At 53.4% G+C, this 20,250-nt stretch overlaps 11 protein-coding genes across 11 annotated transcripts; 7 read left to right on the top strand and 4 right to left on the bottom strand.

Moving 5' to 3' along the window:
* The first annotated feature begins 296 nt into the window (after positions 1-296).
* Positions 297-3,193, top strand: IAQ61_000937 (uncharacterized protein). The gene is made up of 5 exons (XM_003841315.2): positions 297-1,496; positions 1,549-1,772; positions 1,822-2,196; positions 2,246-2,848; positions 2,933-3,193. Exons 1-5 carry the CDS (start codon positions 778-780, stop codon positions 3,061-3,063), a joined length of 2,052 nt encoding a protein of 683 aa, XP_003841363.1. The 5' UTR covers positions 297-777; the 3' UTR covers positions 3,064-3,193.
* Positions 3,194-3,620: 427 nt separating this feature from the next.
* Positions 3,621-5,594, bottom strand: IAQ61_000936 (uncharacterized protein; the record flags this gene model as incomplete). The annotated part of the gene is made up of 1 exon (XM_003841316.1): positions 3,621-5,594. The coding sequence occupies one exon, from the start codon at positions 5,592-5,594 to the stop codon at positions 3,621-3,623; it is 1,974 nt and encodes a 657-aa protein (XP_003841364.1).
* Positions 5,595-6,351: 757 nt separating this feature from the next.
* Positions 6,352-7,110, bottom strand: IAQ61_000935 (uncharacterized protein; the record flags this gene model as incomplete). Its single annotated transcript, XM_003841317.2, has 1 exon — positions 6,352-7,110. The coding sequence occupies one exon, from the start codon at positions 7,108-7,110 to the stop codon at positions 6,352-6,354; it is 759 nt and encodes a 252-aa protein (XP_003841365.2).
* A 706-nt stretch (positions 7,111-7,816) lies between these two features.
* Positions 7,817-8,083, bottom strand: IAQ61_000934 (uncharacterized protein; the record flags this gene model as incomplete). Its single annotated transcript, XM_003841318.1, has 1 exon — positions 7,817-8,083. One exon carries the CDS (start codon positions 8,081-8,083, stop codon positions 7,817-7,819), a length of 267 nt encoding a protein of 88 aa, XP_003841366.1.
* A 49-nt stretch (positions 8,084-8,132) lies between these two features.
* IAQ61_000933 (uncharacterized protein) lies at positions 8,133-8,597 on the top strand (the record flags this gene model as incomplete). The annotated part of the gene is made up of 1 exon (XM_066094886.1): positions 8,133-8,597. One exon carries the CDS (start codon positions 8,133-8,135, stop codon positions 8,595-8,597), a length of 465 nt encoding a protein of 154 aa, XP_065955194.1.
* A 932-nt stretch (positions 8,598-9,529) lies between these two features.
* Positions 9,530-10,392, top strand: IAQ61_000932 (uncharacterized protein; the record flags this gene model as incomplete). Its single annotated transcript, XM_066094885.1, has 2 exons — positions 9,530-9,967; positions 10,018-10,392. 2 exons carry the CDS (start codon positions 9,530-9,532, stop codon positions 10,390-10,392), a joined length of 813 nt encoding a protein of 270 aa, XP_065955193.1.
* A 378-nt stretch (positions 10,393-10,770) lies between these two features.
* IAQ61_000931 (uncharacterized protein) lies at positions 10,771-11,674 on the top strand (the record flags this gene model as incomplete). Its single annotated transcript, XM_066094884.1, has 2 exons — positions 10,771-10,803; positions 10,937-11,674. 2 exons carry the CDS (start codon positions 10,771-10,773, stop codon positions 11,672-11,674), a joined length of 771 nt encoding a protein of 256 aa, XP_065955192.1.
* Positions 11,675-12,152: 478 nt separating this feature from the next.
* Positions 12,153-13,841, top strand: IAQ61_000930 (uncharacterized protein; the record flags this gene model as incomplete). The annotated part of the gene is made up of 1 exon (XM_066094883.1): positions 12,153-13,841. One exon carries the CDS (start codon positions 12,153-12,155, stop codon positions 13,839-13,841), a length of 1,689 nt encoding a protein of 562 aa, XP_065955191.1.
* Positions 13,842-14,540: 699 nt separating this feature from the next.
* On the bottom strand, positions 14,541-17,419 carry IAQ61_000929 (uncharacterized protein; the record flags this gene model as incomplete). The annotated part of the gene is made up of 2 exons (XM_066094882.1): positions 14,541-14,761; positions 14,864-17,419. The coding sequence occupies 2 exons, from the start codon at positions 17,417-17,419 to the stop codon at positions 14,756-14,758; spliced, it is 2,562 nt and encodes an 853-aa protein (XP_065955190.1). The 3' UTR covers positions 14,541-14,755.
* A 541-nt stretch (positions 17,420-17,960) lies between these two features.
* On the top strand, positions 17,961-19,444 carry IAQ61_000928 (uncharacterized protein; the record flags this gene model as incomplete). The annotated part of the gene is made up of 3 exons (XM_003841322.2): positions 17,961-18,322; positions 18,379-18,506; positions 18,572-19,444. The coding sequence occupies exons 1-3, from the start codon at positions 18,202-18,204 to the stop codon at positions 19,442-19,444; spliced, it is 1,122 nt and encodes a 373-aa protein (XP_003841370.2). The 5' UTR covers positions 17,961-18,201.
* A 287-nt stretch (positions 19,445-19,731) lies between these two features.
* IAQ61_000927 (uncharacterized protein) lies at positions 19,732-20,055 on the top strand (the record flags this gene model as incomplete). The annotated part of the gene is made up of 1 exon (XM_066094881.1): positions 19,732-20,055. One exon carries the CDS (start codon positions 19,732-19,734, stop codon positions 20,053-20,055), a length of 324 nt encoding a protein of 107 aa, XP_065955189.1.
* Positions 20,056-20,250: the final 195 nt, after the last annotated feature.

Below are 20,250 nucleotides of genomic sequence, written 5' to 3'. Positions count from 1 at the left end.
TGTATAACAGAATTGCATGCCTTTTTCATTAAAAGCAAGTTTTTTTCCCAAGGAGTCACTTGAGTGAGACGTGTGCTTTGATAACTGTGGTTAGGCTAGATGATAGGCTAGATGGACGTGGCTTGGAATTGATTTGGTCGTGTGAGCAACGCAGATGGGGACTCATTCTAACAGTCCAGTCTCTGGACAAACAGGTCGTTTCTCTCGAAGAATAACTGTGCGTTTGTTGTTCGGCAAATGTGCTGACTTGGCCTGGCTGTGGAGTACCTACTGTAAGGTCTGTACCTACCATGTGCGTTATCGTAATCGCGGGGAACTTCATCTATCATAGTTCGGCCCTACTGACATGGCCACTGGAGCAGCTCATCGTCAAGAGTGCACAGTGCATAGCACGCCAGACCACCACCCGCTGAAAGTTTGAAATATGCATGCGCTTGTGATGATAGCTTCTGCCGCCCCAATTCATCCTTGATCTGTCTGGTAACAGCAGCGCCGGTGGATGCCAGCACAGTGCTCCTCTAGCTTCTCCCGCATCACGACGTCGCGACTTACCCACTCGTTCACGCGCTCCTGCGTTGAGCCCAACCCCAGCCTCCCACACGTCTTGCGCTGGCAATCACCCATCCGTGCTGTGTACGCCTCTGACAACCACCTATACTTTGTCCTGTCGGTGGCTATCGCTGCACCCGTTGGTCGCAACCTCCCGTTCCTGATCCGGAGGCCTCGACCCACCCCACCCTTCACCCCCGTCCCTCCCCACGCCACCACCACCGGAGGATGAGTATGAACGCTCGTCGAGAGAGTTGGGCACGCGTGGCTGCAGGAAGCACAGGCAATAGCACTCAGGCCTTCCAAGCGCCGAGCAGATCCGGGGCCTTCTCCCACCTCGGCATGAGCAGATCCATCCCCGACAACACCAGTCACCACCGCCACTCTCGCTCCACCGACGCGGATAGCCACCACCATAGCACGTCTGCAAGCTGGGGAAGGAGTGGCGCGCTGCCTTCCTATGCTACACAGCCTGGTCATTGGCAGTACCCCAGCGGAGGACTCGATCAGGTCATGCCGCTCTTCTTTGTGCCCTCGTATCTGAAAGGGTCCAAGTACGCCGAGAGGCTCGAGGAGGCGCTCAAGGCGAAACTGGCGGAACACCGGGAATCAAAGTCGACGCATTCTTCCAACCCCGGTTCCTTGTCGACGAGCTCGAGCAGCATCAATCTACACAAAGCGGCTGCGTCGCATCGCGGCCTAACACACGAGATCATTGAGCGCACGCCTGCGCTACCACAGGATCCGATATCGCCATGGCCGATGAGATGGAACGATGGGGATAAGTTCCCGCAGTTGGAAATCGAAGATGGCGGTAGATTGGCCAAGTTTGCGGGCACACAGAAGACGCATGATGAGGCGGCGGCAGTGCGGACAGACTTTCCCATGCCGAGGGAGTGTGGAATATATTACTACGAGGTGACGATAATATCAAAGGGCAAAGATGGGTATGTGGAGAGACACGGTGGTTACATAGGCCAAGCTAACAAGTAGGTGTAGGAGGATGATCGGACTCGGTTTCTCAGGACCCAAGGTCGCCCTTAGTCGAATACCGGGATGGGAGCCAGACTCGTATGCGTACCACGGCGATGATGGGCAGGTCTTTAGCAATAGCACGACTGGCAAGGCCTATGGTCCCAAGTTTGGAACTCTGGATGTTATCGGCTGTGGAATCAACTTTCGGACGAATACCGCCTTCTTCACCAAGAATGGGCACATGCTAGGTGAGATGAATGGCAGAGGAATCGAGAGTTTTAGTACTGATCCGTACAGGTACCGCATTCCGAGATCTCAAGCCAAACATGCAGTACTTTCCCACTGTCGGCATGAAGAAGCCCAATGAGACTGTCCGTGCAAACTTTGGCCAGGAGCCCTTTGCTTTTGATATCGACAAGATGATGCAAGACGAGAAGATGGCAATACAAGCAGAAATCGCACGCTCGAAATCGGCGTGGGATGTTGCCAGAGATGAAACGCCACTGATCCATCAGTTGGTCGCTCAGTACCTGGCACATGATGGTTATGTCGAGACGGCGCGAGCTTTTTCAAACGAGATTGTCGACGAAGCGAGAGCGTTGGCCAGCGATGGGGAGGCGGAGATTCCCTATCTTGCGGCAGTCGAAGATGTGGATGCTATACATAGGCAAAGTGGGTTCATACACTGTCTACGAGTAACAGGGATACTAATCAGAAACAGAAATCCGCACTGCCATCCTGGAAGGAGACATTGACAAAGCACTCAAACACACAACCGCTTACTATCCTTCGGTACTCCGCGAAAACGAAAAAATCTACTTCAAACTCCGGTGTCGAAAGTTCATCGAGATGATCAGGCGCTGTAACGAACTCAACCCGCAGTCACACCAGTCATCTGCGCAATCATCGAAACGTGGTGCAGACCCAGTGCCAAACAAACGATACTCGACGACGACGGACGAATACGACTTTGAAATGGAACTCGACGAGCAACTCGGTGTACACAATCCGCCGCCTAGCTGGGACCACAAAGACCAGGACCAAGACAACGACGACGACGATGATGATGACGACGAATTGGAAGACGAAGACGACGTCCAAGACAAGGAAGCACAGTGTCTCCAACTGACAGAGGAGACGATCAAATACGGCATGGAGCTCAAATCGGAATTTGCAAACGATCCCCGCCGGGAAATTAAACGAGCGCTCGAAGACACATTTGCACTTATTGGCTATGCGAATCCACGGGAGAGCAGTCTAGCGCCTCTGTTGGAAGTCGCAGGCCGTGTCCCGGTCGCAGAGGAACTCAATAGCGCTATTCTTGGTATGTCATCTCCTCTCTCTCTCTCTCTCTCTCACACACACACACACACACATAAATAATCAAAAACTAATCCCCACCCCCCAGTCTCCCTAGGTAAATCCTCCTCCGCCGTCCTCGAACTCCTCCTCCAACAAACCGAGGCTCTGCTCTCCCTACTCGCCGAAGATGGCGGCCCCGGCGCCTTTGTTAATCTCCAACGCGACTTTTTGCAATAGTTGGATTGGGACTGGGGGCGGGTGGATGGGGGAGGCTTTTAGTTTTTGTTGGGTTTGTTTGTTTGTAACCAGGGGGTGGTTGCAGATTATGGGTTTGCGGGGGTTGCGGGGGTTGCATATGCGATAGGGCGTTTTTTTTTCTTGTTTTTAGGGGATGGGGGAGGGGGTTGTGGACGGGTTGGTGGGTGGAGGGTGGAGGGTGGATGGGGGACTGCGAATGGGACTGGGGCTGACACAGACAGAGAGAGAGAGAGATACAAGCTACAAGCATCGAGTACAGTGAGTAAATAGTCGATAGTCGATAGTGAATAACAGCCCAGAGGCGTGCAAGGCTGGGTGAAATTTTTTCCTTTCGCGGAGTTTGCTTATACCATGTACTAATTCAAACTATATGCCATATACCTATGCCATATATGCTGCGCTGCCAAGACAAACAATACACTTTTCCTTCTCCAACTACACAACTAAACTTTATCCAACCTTCAGGATTCCTCTTCAAAAGAAAGGTGGGGACGAGGGAAAGAAAGAAAACTGCATCCATTGCTCATCACCCAACCTTACTCCTTCTTCCCCCACCAGATAGTCGGCTTTGGAAACCACCAGATGGTCGGCTTTGGAAACCACCATTTCTTGTCCGGAGCCTGGTCGTGGCCCTGACCCTGCTTCTGCTTCTCCGCCTTATCCTCCTTGCCCACCCTTGCCCCAAAGTCATCGAAGAAAACAACCATAATCGTCGTATCATCCACCGCACGCCTCTTGCGCGGCGGCGACATATACATCAAGCCGAGAAACAAGTTCCTCCTGGTCCCACCCATGGCATTGCGGGCCAGACAAACCGCCGCATTGTCATCCTCAATCGCAAAGTACTCGGGCGTAGCCTTCCAGTGGGGCTCGCCGTCCTTGATCTCCACGCCGGGCTCGAGTCTCAAGGCGAGGGAGAAGGAGGGCGGGTTGGCGAGGAGTTCGGGGTCCTTGGAGACGGAGCCGTTGCCGCGGGCTTTGGCTTCGAGCCAGCGCTCGACGCATTCCACGGCGTCTTCGGAGCTGATGTGGTCCCAGAGTCCGTCCGAGGCCATGATCATGAAGTCGCTTTTCGCTTTGGCGTCGCCGTCATGTGGATTGACGCGTACGATGGTGGTGTCTGTGACTTCGGGCTCGGCAGTCAGGTAGGGTGGTGGAGCCCGGCTTTCGGGACGTGGAGGGGGGCCCCAGAACTTTTTTTCTACCACTTTGACAAACATGTCCCTCCATTTCCAGCGATGGTCGCCAAAAGCGCGGGTTACGGCTAGACCGAGGAGGCGTCCGGTCTTGGGGTCGATGATGTCGGGTTCGTCCGGGTGGGATTCTGCGAGACGGGCGACTTCTTTGGGGTTGAAGCCCGTTTGATCTTCGGAAAGGGGGATGCATTTGTATCTGTTTGACGAGGCGTCCCAGCGGCCAAGGACGGCGCGGGAATCTCCTGTGCAAGCAACATGCAGCGTGCTCGCCTTGGGGTTGAATGCAGCGAGAAGGGCACAAGATCCTGAAACGACGGGGTCAGTAGCAGATGTGCCAGCTTCAGTTGCTGCTGGGCACCAGTTTGCTCCGATCCAACCAGTCTCCAGTATCTCTCCATCAAGGTAGGAAAAGGCCTTTTTGATTGTGCTCTCGACTTCCAAAGGTCCGCTGGTATATGGCAGAGCCGACAGCGCCAGTGACACCCTTGGGATGAGCACTCTCTGGAGCACCGACGCCATGTAAGGCCCTGCATGTCCGTCCATGATACTCCAGTAATTCCAAGGCATCTCGCCCAGGCCTAGACTCGTACCCAGCGCCAAATAATCCTCACAAGGCTGATTGCTCGCATATCTACATCCATGGGTGACCAGCATATTTTCATCCTTGGCTCTTCTCTCTGAGATCATCCAACCCGCCGCCATCCTGTCGAAGTTTGCAAGAATATAATCAGCACGTCCTGGGATGGTCAAGTCGGGATAATCTAGCACACAAGCATCTTGGAGGTCATGTTTGTTGTCGTAAAAGTGCAGTGGTGACCAGATTTCACCTTGAGTCCCGGCATAGATATGATCTTCCCACCAGTCATCGTTTACCTCGGCGACTACGTACAACAAGGCGCCCACAATGAGTATGAAGATTACAGACTTGGTGGGGAAGGCCGAGCGGAGAATAGTCGCAGTTGAGATATTTTGAGGCACCAATGCATTGGCAAGTCGCTGGGCTTTCACGGCGGTGACGAGACAAGGAAAACGCGAGATAGGCGCTCGCTGTGAATTGAACGCTCTTGACAAAGGTGTTTCGATGCGTCTTGGTTGGGCTGCACGTTGCCGCAAGCTACGACTCGCCGGTGCCCAAGACCCTCGTAGCCGCAGTGCAGAGGCCGCTTGCAGCAGAGCTGTAGATTTCGCCGCGCCTCTCCACCAAAGGGGTGACATGTTCTGATTGTGGATGAAGATTCGGGACTTCAAAAATGATGTTGTGAGAGTGATCGGGACGCTAGACTGTCCACGAATCGGGAGGCCTGGTCCGTGCATGCGCTAGTGCTTCCGTTCTTGGCCTGGGCGGAATTGCTTGTTTACTTAGCCTCCGTGGAGATGAACTGCGCGGAGTGGTACCCAGTGGCATCATAAGCCTACCTTGAAGATCTCTGGAGAGGTTTCCAGATTCTCTAGTTTACTTTCGCGAATACTCTTACGCTCTTGATTGATGTTTGCAGCTTTCACGGTCTGTAACCATAGTGCGATTGCCCCGGTGAATTCATTCTGTCTGGTAAAAACTTGAGGATTGCGATGCTGTTCTACGTGCCTTCAACACCGTCGCTTACTGCAAACCTCTAGTCTGAGGACAGTCACGAACTCAATTGTGATTCAGATGCGGAGAGGTATCTAATGAGGGACTGTTTGAGAGGCCGCTTCAGTGCAACGTGGGTATTCGGAAAACCTCATAAACTCCCAATTTCAAACCCAAATCCCATGAGCGCCCTAGTTAAAAAAGGCAATGATGACCAGCAGCATGGCGGCTCTGCCAAATAAGGAGATAACGAGTATTTTCAAACCCATAAAAAGACCGGTAGGTGCCATGTAGAACAAAATATCCGCTGGCTGGGTATCTGATGGTGTACAGCCAGCGAATGGCCAGATGGAAAAACACAAACAATGAACAACTATGCGGACAACCCTCAGTCCTATTCAAACAAGCCTCCATAGTTCGACGTGTCTATGCTGCGCATGAGATCCGTAATAGATTAATGATGATGATGTGACAGCAGGCATCCAAAGGCGACAGGAGACATCACATCTCTGTCCAGTGAACGTCCTCCAGGCGATCAACATCCTCCCATTCTCTCTTTTTCTTCTCTTTCTTTTTTTCATTTGTGTTCTTACGTCGGAGCATCAACTTCATCTTGGATGCCAATTTGTTAAACGGGGCGATGCCAGGACTGGGACTTCCGGCTTCTTTGGACTTGGGCGGCTCGTTGTAATCAATATGTGTAACTTTCGAAGTATTGTCGTTCCTCTGGTCCAGGTTGACAACATGAACGTCCCTGGGCCGTTTCATGGCTCGCGGCTGACTTGGGGGCTGAGACAATGGCGAGGTCACCATGGGCACCTCCTTGTGAGTAACGGTTGGTACCTTTGCGCGAGACATCACGTTAGGATAATGCGGAGGCGCCTTGACGGGCGCCACCATATCCCATGCTGGCTCTGTAGGAGTAGAAGGCTCGGATGACGAGGACATGGGCCGCATGAGGACCACAGTCGAGCTGTCCCATGCTTGATCCATCCTTGGAGAGTAGGCTGGTGTGGATGGCTCTGAATCAATGAATGTACCGAATGACTTGGCTGACATAGGAGGCGACATTGGACCCGAAGATTGTGGGCTTTTGGGTGAGGGAAAACTTAGAGCAGAGAACCGGTGTGGTCGTCGAGGCGACATGGCATGAGGTGATTTGGGCATTCCATGTGTAGAGAGGGGTCGTTGCAGATCAGGTCTTCCAGATGGCCCTGAAGCCGACAAAGAGTCCGGGGAAGGCACCGAGAGAGTAGCCATGATGTTGGTATGTTCGGGCCTTCACAAGTTTCTCAGCTGTTGAAGGAGTTTGTCTTTCGATGGGACAAGCGCTGCATAAATGAAGGCACACGATCGACGCTGACAGGCAGTGAGAAAGGGAAAGACAGGACCCGCTATCAGCCAGAACTATCGGAGGATTATGGGCAGCGCAGGCAACGAGTACGAATGGGGCGGTAAAACAGAAAGAGAGGGGTGGAAATGACTGCGCCCCTACGCAAGAGGGTACGATAACAGAAGGCTGAAAGCCGTACTACCTGAGGGCCTGCAGGCTACGATTCCATTATATGAATGCACCACACACGCGTCATCCGCGCCGCAGAGGTGCGTTAGAGACCGGTGACAACGCTGACGGCCCCTCAAAGCTCCATCCTACCATTTGTGGTGGCGACGTGGATCCACGCTGCTGGTATAAACGCGGTTGAATACTCGTCGAGGCGCCTGTCTTGATCCACCGCGACATGCTAATACAGTTTTCCAGAGTAAGAGTGGAGGGGTAAGGAGTGAGTCTAAGGACATTTGGCCTGCCGCTCGAGGTTGCTGATTCGTAACCTCATCCTGTGAGGCGCTAAGGACGGTCGATCATTGGCTGGCGTGGACAACTGCGCCGCACCCATTCTCCAAGACTCGCTACAACTTGGACAACCCCATCCGTTCTCATTACTAGCTGTAAGCCAACACTAATATACTACCACGCACCTGGGCCTAGTCGCCGTCTCTCAGACGTTGGGTACCCGCCTTGCTTCTTGTCATTGGACACGCTGTCAGTCCAATCAGCTTCGGAGAAGACATGTTTACCAAGTACAAACATATGGCTAGACAGCTGACGAGCAAGGTGTTCAGCTTGGACTGGCCATGGCCATGACCTGGTAAGACGTAGGATCAAAACTCTGACCCTGGAAGCCGGCTCGGTTGACAAGGCGTTCGCCCTGGATAGTGGCCGCCTCCATCCCATGGTTCGCGCCCACCACAACCTTCAGGTTCAATAAAGGGACGCTAGGGTCATGAGTTCGTCAGATCGCGAAGGCCTGCCAATGACCAACATGGCTGTTCAACCCTCCAGTCTCCACTCAGTCTCGTGTTGCCTTGCTTCGATAGCTTTGTCGGCCCCTCAGTCGTCTGGACATTTAGTTCCGTGCCGCAGGCAACATGCACTGGACCCCTGTACTGGTAGTGCATGGAGAAGGAGTTGGCTCGTTGTGGAGGACCTGCTCGACACAAAGTCTGTCATGTGCTGTACAACAGTGGTAAGCGCCGTACGAATGGCTTATGTACCGGTATGCGACAAGAAGCAAGTGTCAGCGTACTCTGTATCTGCGGGCCAAATTGCTTATGTTTTGTTGGTGGTTGCACATGTATCGTCAGGTGCTGGCAAGTCTTCAGGTATAACAGAAGCGAGCATCTCGTGCAGCCCTGTCCGTACCGGTAAGCGGTCGAGGACCAAAGGTACGCGTACATCGAGTCCATAGTCCATACATACACGGTAGATCTGGACAAGAGATGGTGGCAACGGGCAGGAAGCCGATGCGGGGGCGCTGCACGGGAGAGGCGCGACGGCCAACGCCTGTCTACCAGAAGCAGAACGTCGTGCATCTCAATGCATCAGCTTACTGTGTGCCGTGAAGGTGTGCCGTGAAAGGCGAGGATGCATGAGCGGCCTTTGCCTGCCTCCATCGGAAAGTCCTACCGGTTTTTGGCCCTAGCCACATATGGCCTAGTCTGTAATCCGACAATGCACGACCGTTTCGAGCTTCAGTCTAACCACCACCACCACCACCACCACCACCGAGCCTCCTCGCTATGTCGACGCAGAAAAGACACCTCACCCATCTCCCAGGAAACCGTGTAAGTTTCCACATCAAGGCTATAGGGGCCGGCAGATTTGAAGCGAACATCACGCGTAAACAAAGTACATTGGAATGAACTCGACCAGTCCATGATAGGGGCTCACACCATTCCTTCGATGTGTATTCGCCAACTTCAGTCCCTTGCTGTTAGCCGCGGCAGAGACTCCGCAGGACTCATCAGTTGATTGAGGCCGAAGAAGACATCGTGACCAAAAGACAGCATGAGCACAGTGTCAGTGACGGTTTTGCTTGCTACACAGTACACGCCTCCGTCAGTGGCCTAACACTATTCTCCCAGAATAGGTGCAAGAAGAAGTTCCATTCCTCAAGTGTGCCTTCTGGGCCATAAACTGATGCTCTGCCAAGTTCCCAGTCAGGGCATCATGTGGTACAGCCCATTCCTCTGACTGTCGCTTGATCCCGATGTCAACAAGATCAGTCGGATCCTATCTCACCATAAATTGGTTACACCCTGGTCTACAAGTCTCACGAATCTCAAGCACTCGTTCTCTCTACACTGTCCTTTCTGACATTCTATCCTTCACTCGTTCAATATGAGGTCCGACTTCTTGCTCTGCGCCATGGTCGGCATGGTCAGCGCATCTACAATCACCCCGCGCGGAGACAATGGATATGAGACGAAGAACGGACACGAATCTAAGCCAGCGGAGTACAAGGCTGCTCCAGCTCTGCCCATGGACGCTTATGAGACAGACAAGTACTCTGAGGCAGCTAAGCAGAAGGGTTACTCAGCCGAGCCCTACTCGCAAGGATCTGGACATGCATGGCGCCCAAAGACGAGCCATCCCGAGTTCTTCAGCGTCCGTGTTGATGAGCAGTGCGACGACGGAGAAGACCCCGCCACTGAGTGTCAGTTCGACAACTACGCTATCCGCCTGGAACAGGGCATTGTCATTGCCACTCCTTACAACAAGTGGTGGGACCCTAAGCTTCCCATCTTCTTCGTTGACGATGACACTGAGCTATACACGGCAAGGATTTGCAAAACCAAGAAGCCATGTGGCTGCTAACAGGTCAATAGGTCAGCAAGAAGCCTCTTCAACTCTTTGTTGACACCGTAACTGGTGCGCTTCGCTACGCTCCCGTTGGATTCCTCCCACCAAACTCGATCGCGTTCAGCTTCTACAAGACTGGTAACAACCCTCTGGGTAATGTCGACCCCAGCCCTGCTCACTTGAGCTGGCCATCCACCCAGGGTAACACTTTGTTCGGAGACGGCCCATGGAACTTGTGTGCTCTTGGCAACACCGGACAGTACCAAGTATTCGTCAGCAACGAGAACTACGAGGAAGACATTCCCTCAGGTGTATTCAAGGACCCTACCGAGTGCCAGAGGAGGTCCCTTGCTGCCATCAACGCCAGCCCTTGGAGAACCGGCGCCAGCGCCCCATACTAGGTTTTGATGTCGCGCATACCTCATAGACCTGCCGCTCGTGATGGTCATCACTCATATTTGCTATTCTCATCGCACTCATAATTGCTTGCTCCCCTCCCAATTTGTCATTCACCCCATTGTACCCTAGGCGAAATTGAATATGTAGTATCGTTTCAATAGAGCTTCTTGTCCTCTCTTTATGCTATTATTAAAGAGCTAGTTAATGCAACAATATATTACTTCCATTATCAATTCATGTCTTCGTCGTAGCCAACCGTTGTATCACATTACCCACTTCAATATCGGCGCAAACGCTCTTCGTCGTCTCGCTGGATATCATCACTAGGCAGCCATGTCACGACTGCTTCCTTTCTTCCTTTATACAAATTTCTATAAGCCATGTTGGCCTCTGGCCTCTGGAATCAAAACATAGTAGGGACACTGCGCAGTGCCACCGCGTTCACGATCAACCACGGTACAGAGACCTGACACGTGCGATGGGCATGAAGAAGTCTCCAAACCTGTCGTCAAAAGTCTCAGGAACCTTCGCTGTAGAAGCATCAAGCACTTCGCCTCTCAGATTCGCCGCTCATGCGACAGCAACCAAACCGAGAGCAAAGCTTTGCTCAGTGCCAAGAACGCAAACGGCGTCTTTACTGCGCACTCATACCCCAAGCACAGTTCAGACACAATCCGAGCTAGTGGTAATATCCTAGGTGAACACGACAAGAGCGGTGCCAAGGCGGCAAGTACAGTCCAGGCGGCCACGACGGTGAAGGTGAAGGCGGATTGCGTCTCCCACCAGCTGTGCCTCTGCTCCACTATATATTCTACACCCACCTCTCCTGTGCTCACAACTTCTGATATCACACTTTCTGCACTTATACCTTCTATACTCGTACATCCTGCATTCACACCTTCTGCATTGCAACCTTCTGCTCTCACACTTGCGCTCACACCTTCACCCATATCCTCTCACTCCCAGAACCACACGTTCGAAGAAGACTATCCTGGCAAATACATCACTGAAACTAGCAATATCCGTTTGTTATCTTCCAAGATGACGGAAAGCTACCAGCACAGGCGAGGCGACTCGTTCCACGTGAACTGGACTGCGTTGGACATGCCTCGACTGGCGCGAGAGATCTACGATGAGACAATCGCCGATGTACACCTCTCGCTCTTCGGCTACTGGATCCGTGAGAGTACCGAGCACTATGAGATGGCGAGGAAGCACATTCGAGAGCTGGCACTTGACCAGGTGAGTCGCACGATGAATCAAAGCAATCAGCACTTGGACTAACAGCTTCGATAGGGATACAAGGTAGACCGGGTACGAAACGTGCAGCTGCGCAAGCTGCTTCAAGAAACGTTCTCGGCGCGCCCAAAAGTTCCAGGAACAGAAGACCTTGACGGCGAAGTGGACTGCGACGGCGACGTTATGCTCGACAAAACGCCCAGCAAAACAGACTCGCAATGGCTGAAAGAGACACTGCAGCATCTGGAAGGCCCCCCGAAGCGGGGACCTTTGTCGAAGAAAGAGCTCGACGAAATCCTGAGGCAACCTTCGCCAAGGACTCCCTCAAGCACAGCGAACGGCGCCAAACGCCGGAGTATATCCTCCCCTCTCATCGCGCGAACAGATCAACTACCTGGATCACTCCGCGCAAATCGGCGGCGGATTCTAGAGGAGGCAGCGAAGTCCACATTGTTGGGCCTGCCAGAGTCACCATCGGCTCGGTACCCGCCAAACAGTAAGTTGACCAAAGACGTTCACCTCAATGAAATTACTTACAAACATAGCACCGGATCGGCCTGAACCACTTTCGCTCAAGTCAGGCAGCTCTGGCTCTTTGAGCGTGGCTGGAACACCGACTACGAGACATGTCTCGAGCCCGCTCACCGCTTCTGCCTTGAAGTCGTTCAATCTGCTTGAGTCGTTGGACGACGTCCAAACCAACTTCGACGATGCCATTCGAAGAAGTGTATCGTCCCCACAATGTAAGTACAGATTTGCATCACCGTCGCCGGCTTCGCCTCTGCAGTCTCCCACGCTCGAGACGTACCAGATTATAGGCAAAGGGGATGGTGATATCTTTGGCACTGTTGCCAAGGGAAACGATCGGTCGGACATCGCGACCGATATCACGAACACATTTGAAAGTTCGCGTGGGCGCTTGAGTACGATATACGAAACACCAGGCGCTCACGTCAGCACTCGCCGTGCCCAAGCTGGTGTCAACCGTCTTTCCGACGCGGACTGGCAGACCGTGACCAGCAGTGAGCAACAGCACAGGCTGACCAAGATGTCGGAGGAAGAAACAAACGGTGCGAAGCTGCTCCGTACAGAGTACGAAGAGTTTCTTATTGATGCTGATGAAGATTCCCGCGGTGAATTCGGCCTCGACACTGAGGCGCCAACTGGCCAGTTTGCGCTTGACCCGGAAGACGAGTCGGATGACGAAGGCGGACCCCCATTGAATATCCCCTTCGACAGTCTATCATCATACGTTGGCTCTACTGAAGCCGGATCAGTCCTCGAAACAGCATCCAATGCCAGTGATGAGGATCCCAGCCGCAACAGCCTGATACAGTACTCGTATGCCTCGCCGACCAAACAGGGCATCACACAGCACAGTAATCACAGCAGCGTGGCTGTGAATTACTACCGCCCGCTGCCACTGCGCCACTATGATGCAAAGGAAGGAGACAACGGTGACGCCACATGCATTCACCCCGCTTTCCGAAAAGGCTACGGCGCGAAACACGCCCTCATACCTCCGCGCCCTCTTGTCTCTCAAACGCAACCTAGCTTGGGTTCTCCCTTCCTCGAATCCTTCCTGAAGCATGCACATGCACAGTCGGCAGACAGTGTACCTCCCACTCCTCCTTCCGGCACCAGAACCACATCCTCCACTCTCTATCCATCATCTGGGCCCAGGAGCACGAGCTCAACCGTAGGGCCACCACCACCGCTGCCCATCCGATCACCACTCCGCAGCACGCCAGGAGGGCGAAGAAACATCTCCGCCATCCAGACTCTGCAGAGGAGGCGTAGCAAGATTCCCGTCCCGAGCATTCGAGCAGCCTCGTCAACGGACGGCGAGAGCAGTACGTCGTCGCGATATCCCAGCTCAACGTCGATCTCTGCCGACGCTGATAACATCGCTGCCTGCACGACGACGACCGAAACATGCGTGGCGAAGCAGACCTCACCATCCCCTGCACCCAGCCTTCTGGCCCTTCACACCGCCATCTCCGCCTCACACATCAACACTCTTTTTTCGATGACCCACGCGCAGGCTGTCACGCTTCCCAGCGTCGATTTGACTACTTTGTCACACTTTGAACGCACGTGGCGGAAGGTGAACGAGGGGATCTTGTTGAGGGTTTTTGGTCGTGTGGATGTGGAGTTGGACTCTGAGGGCGTGGAGCTGGTGGAGGGGATTGGGGATTTGATTGGTGGATAGGGGAGGGGAGGGTGAATGAGGTAGCTGACCAAGAGAGGGAGAGTAGAGAAGAGGTGTAGGATCAAAGGGTAATGCAGGCAGCATGTAAGGGCTTTGTGTAGGGTGTAATGTAAATGATTTGAGGGACAAAGAGCTGAGATGACGATACTGGATAGAGTAATAGACTAGATAGTGTATCGACATCTCTTACCACCACAATATACCAGTCCTAACAAGTAAACCTTTGCATGACTGCTCTGTTTTAGCTTGACATCTAATTCACAATCACATTCCGCGACTTCTCCTGCTGATTGTCTATTGTAATATCTTTGACAAATTTTACCTTGACTTATGAACGACTCTCCCTAAAACGCGCCTTCTAGCCTAGACGTACCTACCCCTATACACTCTCTCACATACATAACTTTACCAAGCATACACCATACACCATACCCCAGAGCCTACATCTACCTGCCCCCTGGGATAGCATGGCATGGCAGGGCGTAATAAAAATAGACCTGCGTGTTAACCTCCATCTAAAACATGCCTTTTCAACATAAATGCCTGATTTGATCATCTTTTGTTCCAAACATGACTTGTGTCTCAAAAATCACCAACTGCCACGCCCAAACGTAAGCTCACGGATAACAGCAGAGCAAAATTGCCATGTTCAGTCAAAAGTAGGCCGCGCAAGTTCCGCATCGCTCATACGAAATGACATAAGAGAGTTGCGAGTATGTCTGTAGAAGTGCGGTCTTTGTTCCTGTAACCAAGCGAGTTTGTTGAATAAAGGAACGCTATCAACACCATATGCCATGCTCTATATGCCACCGACTAGAATGAAATAGACCGGGTATACACGCCCGACTCAACAACCTCGTTCTAATAATAAAAAAACCCCATGTCCTGGAGACAAGCAAAACCACATACCCAGCTTATCCCTTACCCAACCCCGTCAGCATCCTAACCCCCCAAGCCCACCACCCCTCTCTTTCCCCCAACACACCCTCCAACTCCCCAACCCTCCCCTCCACAAACTCAACCTGTCGTTCAAACTCGCCCAGGACATCTTCCACGTCCTCAACCTTGCTCCTCAGGGCCCCAATCTCGTATTCCAGTTTGTCCCCTATATTGCCCAATTCGCTCAGACTGGCGGTTAGCTGTGCGCGGTTGTTGGCGATGATGGCGTGGGTGTCTTCGCGTAGGGCGTGGTAGGTGTCGAGATGGGGATAGTAGATTGAATCCAGAGTTTCAATATCTGCGTCAGCGGAGGCTTCGAGGTCGGTGATTTGTTGTAGGCGCGAGAGGACCCATGAAGCGTCTGTGGTGGAGAGAGTGGCGAGACGATGGTGCAGCTGTTTGAGGTATTCAGAGTGGAGGGCTTGTGCTGCGTATTTAGCGGTAAGGGCTGTATCAGAGTTCGTTGGATCTAGTGAGGTGCCGTCTGGATCGGGAACGATGATGGGGTTCCATTTCAGTATGCTTTCTTCGGCGACACTGAAGGAGAGGTGGCGAGGCCACCAGTCGTCGTTGCGGATTGAGCCATGGTAGTCTAGGTGGTCGTCTGACATGGTGCGGCGGAGGAGGGGAGGGATTTCGTGAACTTGGTCGACCGGAAGGGTTTCATTCAGATCGATGCCATGGTAAACGGAGCCTGCAATGGAGCTGTCCACTGTTGGTGCACGATCTGATGCATCGCTTTCAGCAACAGAATTGCGCAATGTTGCCGAGTCTTGGCGGCCGTCAGGTTTTTGATGTATAGCCAACGCGCTCGCCGAATTGCTTGGCGTCTCGGTAAGAAGTTTTGAGAAGGTTGGGTCCGTCGAGCTTTGTGGTGAGAGGATGTGCAGAGCGTCATCAGGGCACTGAACCGTATTTTCGTAATGGTCCACAGACGTCTGGGTATCATTTGAGCCTGTGTATGGAGCAGACTTATTTTCCGTCTTTGTCTTGTGAAGCCCATGCCGGCCATGCTCTTCTCGCGAAACTCTGTTAACATGCGTGCGGAGACTGACGGCATTCTTGAGATGGCTGAATCCACTGCCAGACTTGGCCTTGATCGTGGCCCGCTTCGAGGAAGAGTCCTTGGAGTCATTTTTCTCAATACCCTCTGGTGTAATTAGTTCAGCTCGTTTCGGTTCCTCGTGGGCTGTATCTCGCTTCGTAAGCTTCGGTTGATCGGAGTTGTTCTCTCGACGTAGGCTCTTGATGATATGATCAGGCTTGTCCGGTGAGGGGGAGCGCTCTGCCTCCAACGGTCGGTCGAATATGTCACCCGAGGTAGACTTGCGCGGCTTTCCGTGCCACAGCCATTTCGCATGGTCTCCACGAACCAGCTCCACGAATTGATCGATATCGACTGTTTCGACCTCTGCAATGCCATCCTTCTGACCAGCTCCTACGATACCCATTACCATCTCTCCGCCCTTGCCACCTAATTCGGCCACCGTTGACTTGAAAGCGCGCGGAACAGCCCAGCCTTCTTTGCTAGCAGCTTTGGCAGAGGCCCTTCGCAGCTTGTCTAGTGTGTGTCTGTCTAGACGCCGTGTACGTGGAAGATGCTGTGACTTCTGGAAGTGGGCTATACCACGCTTCATGCTTTCGAGGTCGAAGACATCTTTTGAAACAGCCGCATTGCATGCGCTAAGTCGATTGCGTGCACCCATTAGCATACCGAGTAGAGCTGCGACTGTGGTAGGTCCAAGAATGCCATCATGGGGTTCCACGGTGTAGTACTCTGCTCCAAATTCGACCCACCAGTCGTTGATGGCCTTTTCTGTCAGGTCACACAGTAGTCCATCTGCATATTCTGGCTCCAATTTTCCAAATAGAACCAAAGCCACTTGACAAAGCTTGACAAGCTCAAGGACAGAAGCGTTGAATGGAATCTTCTCGCTCGTGCGATACAGCTGGTGGAACTTGGCTTGCGTTGCACTACTGGGCGGTGCGAGTTGGATACCTAGTCGACCGGAGCAACCCATTCTCTTCAGATTTTCATTCACAACAAAGGGCTCGCGATACTTTTTCACATCTCCGCCCGGCACTGGAATGACAGTCAAGGAGGACGGAAAGCCGCTCAGATTAGTAATCATCAGGGTTCCATAGGAAGTCTCTTTTCGACGTGCATGGAATTCATCTAGCGACTTGAAGTATAGGCGCATTTGGGGTGACCATTGTGACTCGTCGGCAGGCACGCTCAGGATAGTGGCCAGGACAACATCCTCGGGGTTGCCGGTATAGGTGGTAATCAGGAAGGTCGGATGTGTGCGCGAGCATGCCCACTGCTCTACCAGGTATATCTCGTAGCCCTCAATCTTCTGGCGGCGCGCTAGGACGGTGCACGTGGTAGTAGGGTCTTCTTCAATGTACCGAGCAGCCACAATGTCGGTCATGACAAACAGCTTGTGTTTGGTGTCTGTGGCAGACGATGTCATTCTCGCCTCGTCTGCCATCGTCTCTGGGGTGACGAAGGTGGAGGCTGACGGGGGCGGAGTGGGCTTGGGGTCGGTAGACGTCGTCTGCAACGGGGGCACTTGCCTGCGCAGCTCCTTCTCCGTCTTGGTGCGCACTGGCGATGACATGGGCATGGGGAAATCCATGGTGGCAAAAGGGCCCAAGGCTACCAGGAATTAGGCTTCCTGATGCCCTGTGTGTATGCGCGCTGTATTCGGATGAGAGCAAGCTCCTCACTCACTCTTCATCATGGAAAGGACAGGCCGAGTGAGCCGCCAGCATGCGCTCACAGCGCGGCGGCGAGCGGTCGGCGGCGGTGATGAGGGGGAGACGAGTAGAAAGGTCGGGGAGTGCAGGTTATGCATAGTTCTGGTGGACATGGGCCTTGAGCATCGTCCGAGGAGAATGAAGCAACAGGAGAAGGGGAGGGGAGGGATGAGGATAATTGTCGCACCGCAGAACTACGGCAAGGAACGAGTAGTACTGACACTGACTGGGTGCTGGTACCAAGCTTGCCATGTCCAACGTCATAACGCCCAGCTCGCCTTAACTTGCCTGCCTGCCTGCCTGCCTGCCTGCCCGCCCGCCGCGGCTAACTGTACCCCTGCAAGCCCGCCCCGCCCGCCCGCCGGTTGCAAACGTCACGCCAACAGCTTTGCCTTCTCTTCTCCCACCATACCATGGACACGACGAGAGCCTGCTGCTGGCCAGATACCGGCTCTGCCCTGCACACTGACGCCCCTCACTTGTCCAATACAATCACAGGCTGAATACCCACTATACATCCACCCTTTCACCCTTTCACCCTTCACCCGTCACCCGTCACCCGTCACCCGTCACCCGTCACCCGTCACCTTCCCCACCCACCGCCCGTCGCTCGTACGCCCTACAACGTCCACCCGCTACCGCTGCCGCTACCGCCTCCGTGATGGACGATCTTCGCGAGCAGGTGGAGCTTCTTGAAAGCAGCGCAAACCTCTCCACCAGCATAAACGATGTCCAGAAGGCGATTGACATGCTGAATGCAGCTCGTGCTAAAATCGCCGCTGGTGAGTCCTACTACAGTGACGGCATGGCCAACACTCGCTGACCCGCCCACGACCAGACCCCAAGACGGCGCCCTTGACCCTCGCAAAGCTCCAGGATCCCTTCAAAAAGACTCTGGACACGGCCCAGAAAGATCTCAAGCCTATATACGCTGGCCTCGGACGATATGGCAAGACCTTGGACAGAGTATGCTTGCTCAATCACCAACCCATCACAACTCGTGCAGCAACAACTGACGCAGAAACGTGCAGAAATTCAAAGACAAACCTCTCCCCTCCGCCGACAATGACGCTCTCTCATCACATCCCTCGCTCATCAACCGCGCCATCGCCATGCATCTCCTCCGCGAAGGCCAGTTCGACGTCGCGTCCACCTTTATGGAGGAGGCTGACCGCCGCCCGCCACGCCCTGAGCCTACCCTGAACACACCAAACCCGCATGTGCAAGACTCTTGGGAGAGAGACTTGGCCGAGGGTACTTTCAATTCGGAAAAGCTGCAGCAACAGTTCGCCGACATGTACCATATTTTACACGAGCTGCGGGTCCAGCGGAATCTCCAACCAGCAATACAGTGGGCGCGAGAACGGAGCGACGTGCTGGAATCTCGAGGCAGTAATCTTGAATTCAAGCTTTGCCGGTTGCAATTTGTGTGTCTCTTTGTCGGCCATAATCAAGACAGCAGCATGGAGGAGGCGCCTAATGGCCCCTTCGCAGCTTGTGAATATGCCCGCCGTGAATTCGGCCCCTTTCAAAAGCGGTATGCTCGCGACGTACAATCTCTCATGGGCGCCATGGCCTATTGGCAAAACATCCAAGACTCGCCCTACCGGCGCTACTTCCACAACGATTCCGCCTGGGAAGAGGTTGCCCAATCCTTCAACCGCGAATTCTGCTCCCTTCTTGGCCTGAGCGCCGACTCCCCCCTCTTCATCGCCGCGACGGCCGGTGCCATCGCGCTCCCCTACCTGCTCAAAATGCAATCCATCATGAAAGAGAAACGTACAGAATGGACGACGCAAAACGAACTACCCGTCGAAATCCCATTACCCAGCCAATACCACTTCCACTCCATCTTTGTCTGCCCTGTCAGCAAAGAACAAACCACCGACGCGAACCCCCCATGATGATGCCCTGCGGCCACGTCATCGCCAAAGAGTCGCTCGAGAAGCTGTCCAAGGGTGGACGCTTCAAATGCCCCTACTGCCCCAGCGAAAGCCACCCCCGCGAAGCACGCAAAGTAGTATTGTAGGACTCCGCCAACCGCGTCTTCGCATTCGCAGTCTGGATTCTCCGCCAAACTCTCGCATCCGTGCACGCCTTGTACCTTCATGATGCCATGGTGCAACGGTATTCGCGTTTGGGCAGTACATATATCAACGTTTACCACTCTACTCTCCGGAAAACCTGCGCCATGTTTGACCAGGGCGGGCTGGTGTCGGATATGCGCATCTACGTTGCTTTTCGCTCAGTTGGATATGTCGATGTGTGGGCTGGGATTACGACGGACGCGAGGCTGTACCAGTTTCTCGATACGTGTAATTCCATTGATGTGGTGCACAGTGTGCTGTTTGCAGGTTCTGGGCCTGGATCAGGCTTGATTGTCGGGTTTGAAACGGAGGCGCGGATGGAGGGCTGGGGAGGGAGTGAGGGTGAAACCACTGGAGAAGCCGAATGGAGTACAGGTGAAACAACTGAAGGAACAGAAGAAAGTGATGGAAGTGAAGCAAGTGCATGATGTAGAGCATGAGTCTGGGAGATGTCGATTATGCCAACGGCGAGGATGATGTCGATGTTGAATACGCACAGGATAGCCTGGTTTGTCTGTACATGCATGTAGTATTCTTACGAAGAGTTAGCATGAGTATCACAAGCAGCGATTTTCCATTTTTTTCATCACGCTGACACACACGCACACACCAAAGAACCAAGC

The sequence above is a fragment of the Plenodomus lingam genome (genome assembly GCF_022343315.1).
Source record: "Plenodomus lingam strain CAN1 chromosome Unknown contig_11, whole genome shotgun sequence".
Taxonomy (NCBI): Eukaryota; Fungi; Ascomycota; class Dothideomycetes; order Pleosporales; family Leptosphaeriaceae; genus Plenodomus; species Plenodomus lingam.
The sequence above is the reverse complement of the archived record's forward strand: the minus strand, read 5'-3'. Positions and strand labels throughout refer to the sequence as shown.

Excerpts from the sequence above, each read along its gene's own strand:
- IAQ61_000937 (XM_003841315.2), top strand. The coding sequence starts at position 778 with ATGAGTATGAACGCTCGTCGAGAGAGTTGGGCACGCGTGGCTGCAGGA. Across the intron at positions 1,773-1,821 it reads CAAGAATGGGCACATGCTAG|GTACCGCATTCCGAGATCTC; the intron begins GTGAGATGAATG and ends TGATCCGTACAG. Across the intron at positions 2,849-2,932 it reads ACTCAATAGCGCTATTCTTG|TCTCCCTAGGTAAATCCTCC; the intron begins GTATGTCATCTC and ends CCCACCCCCCAG.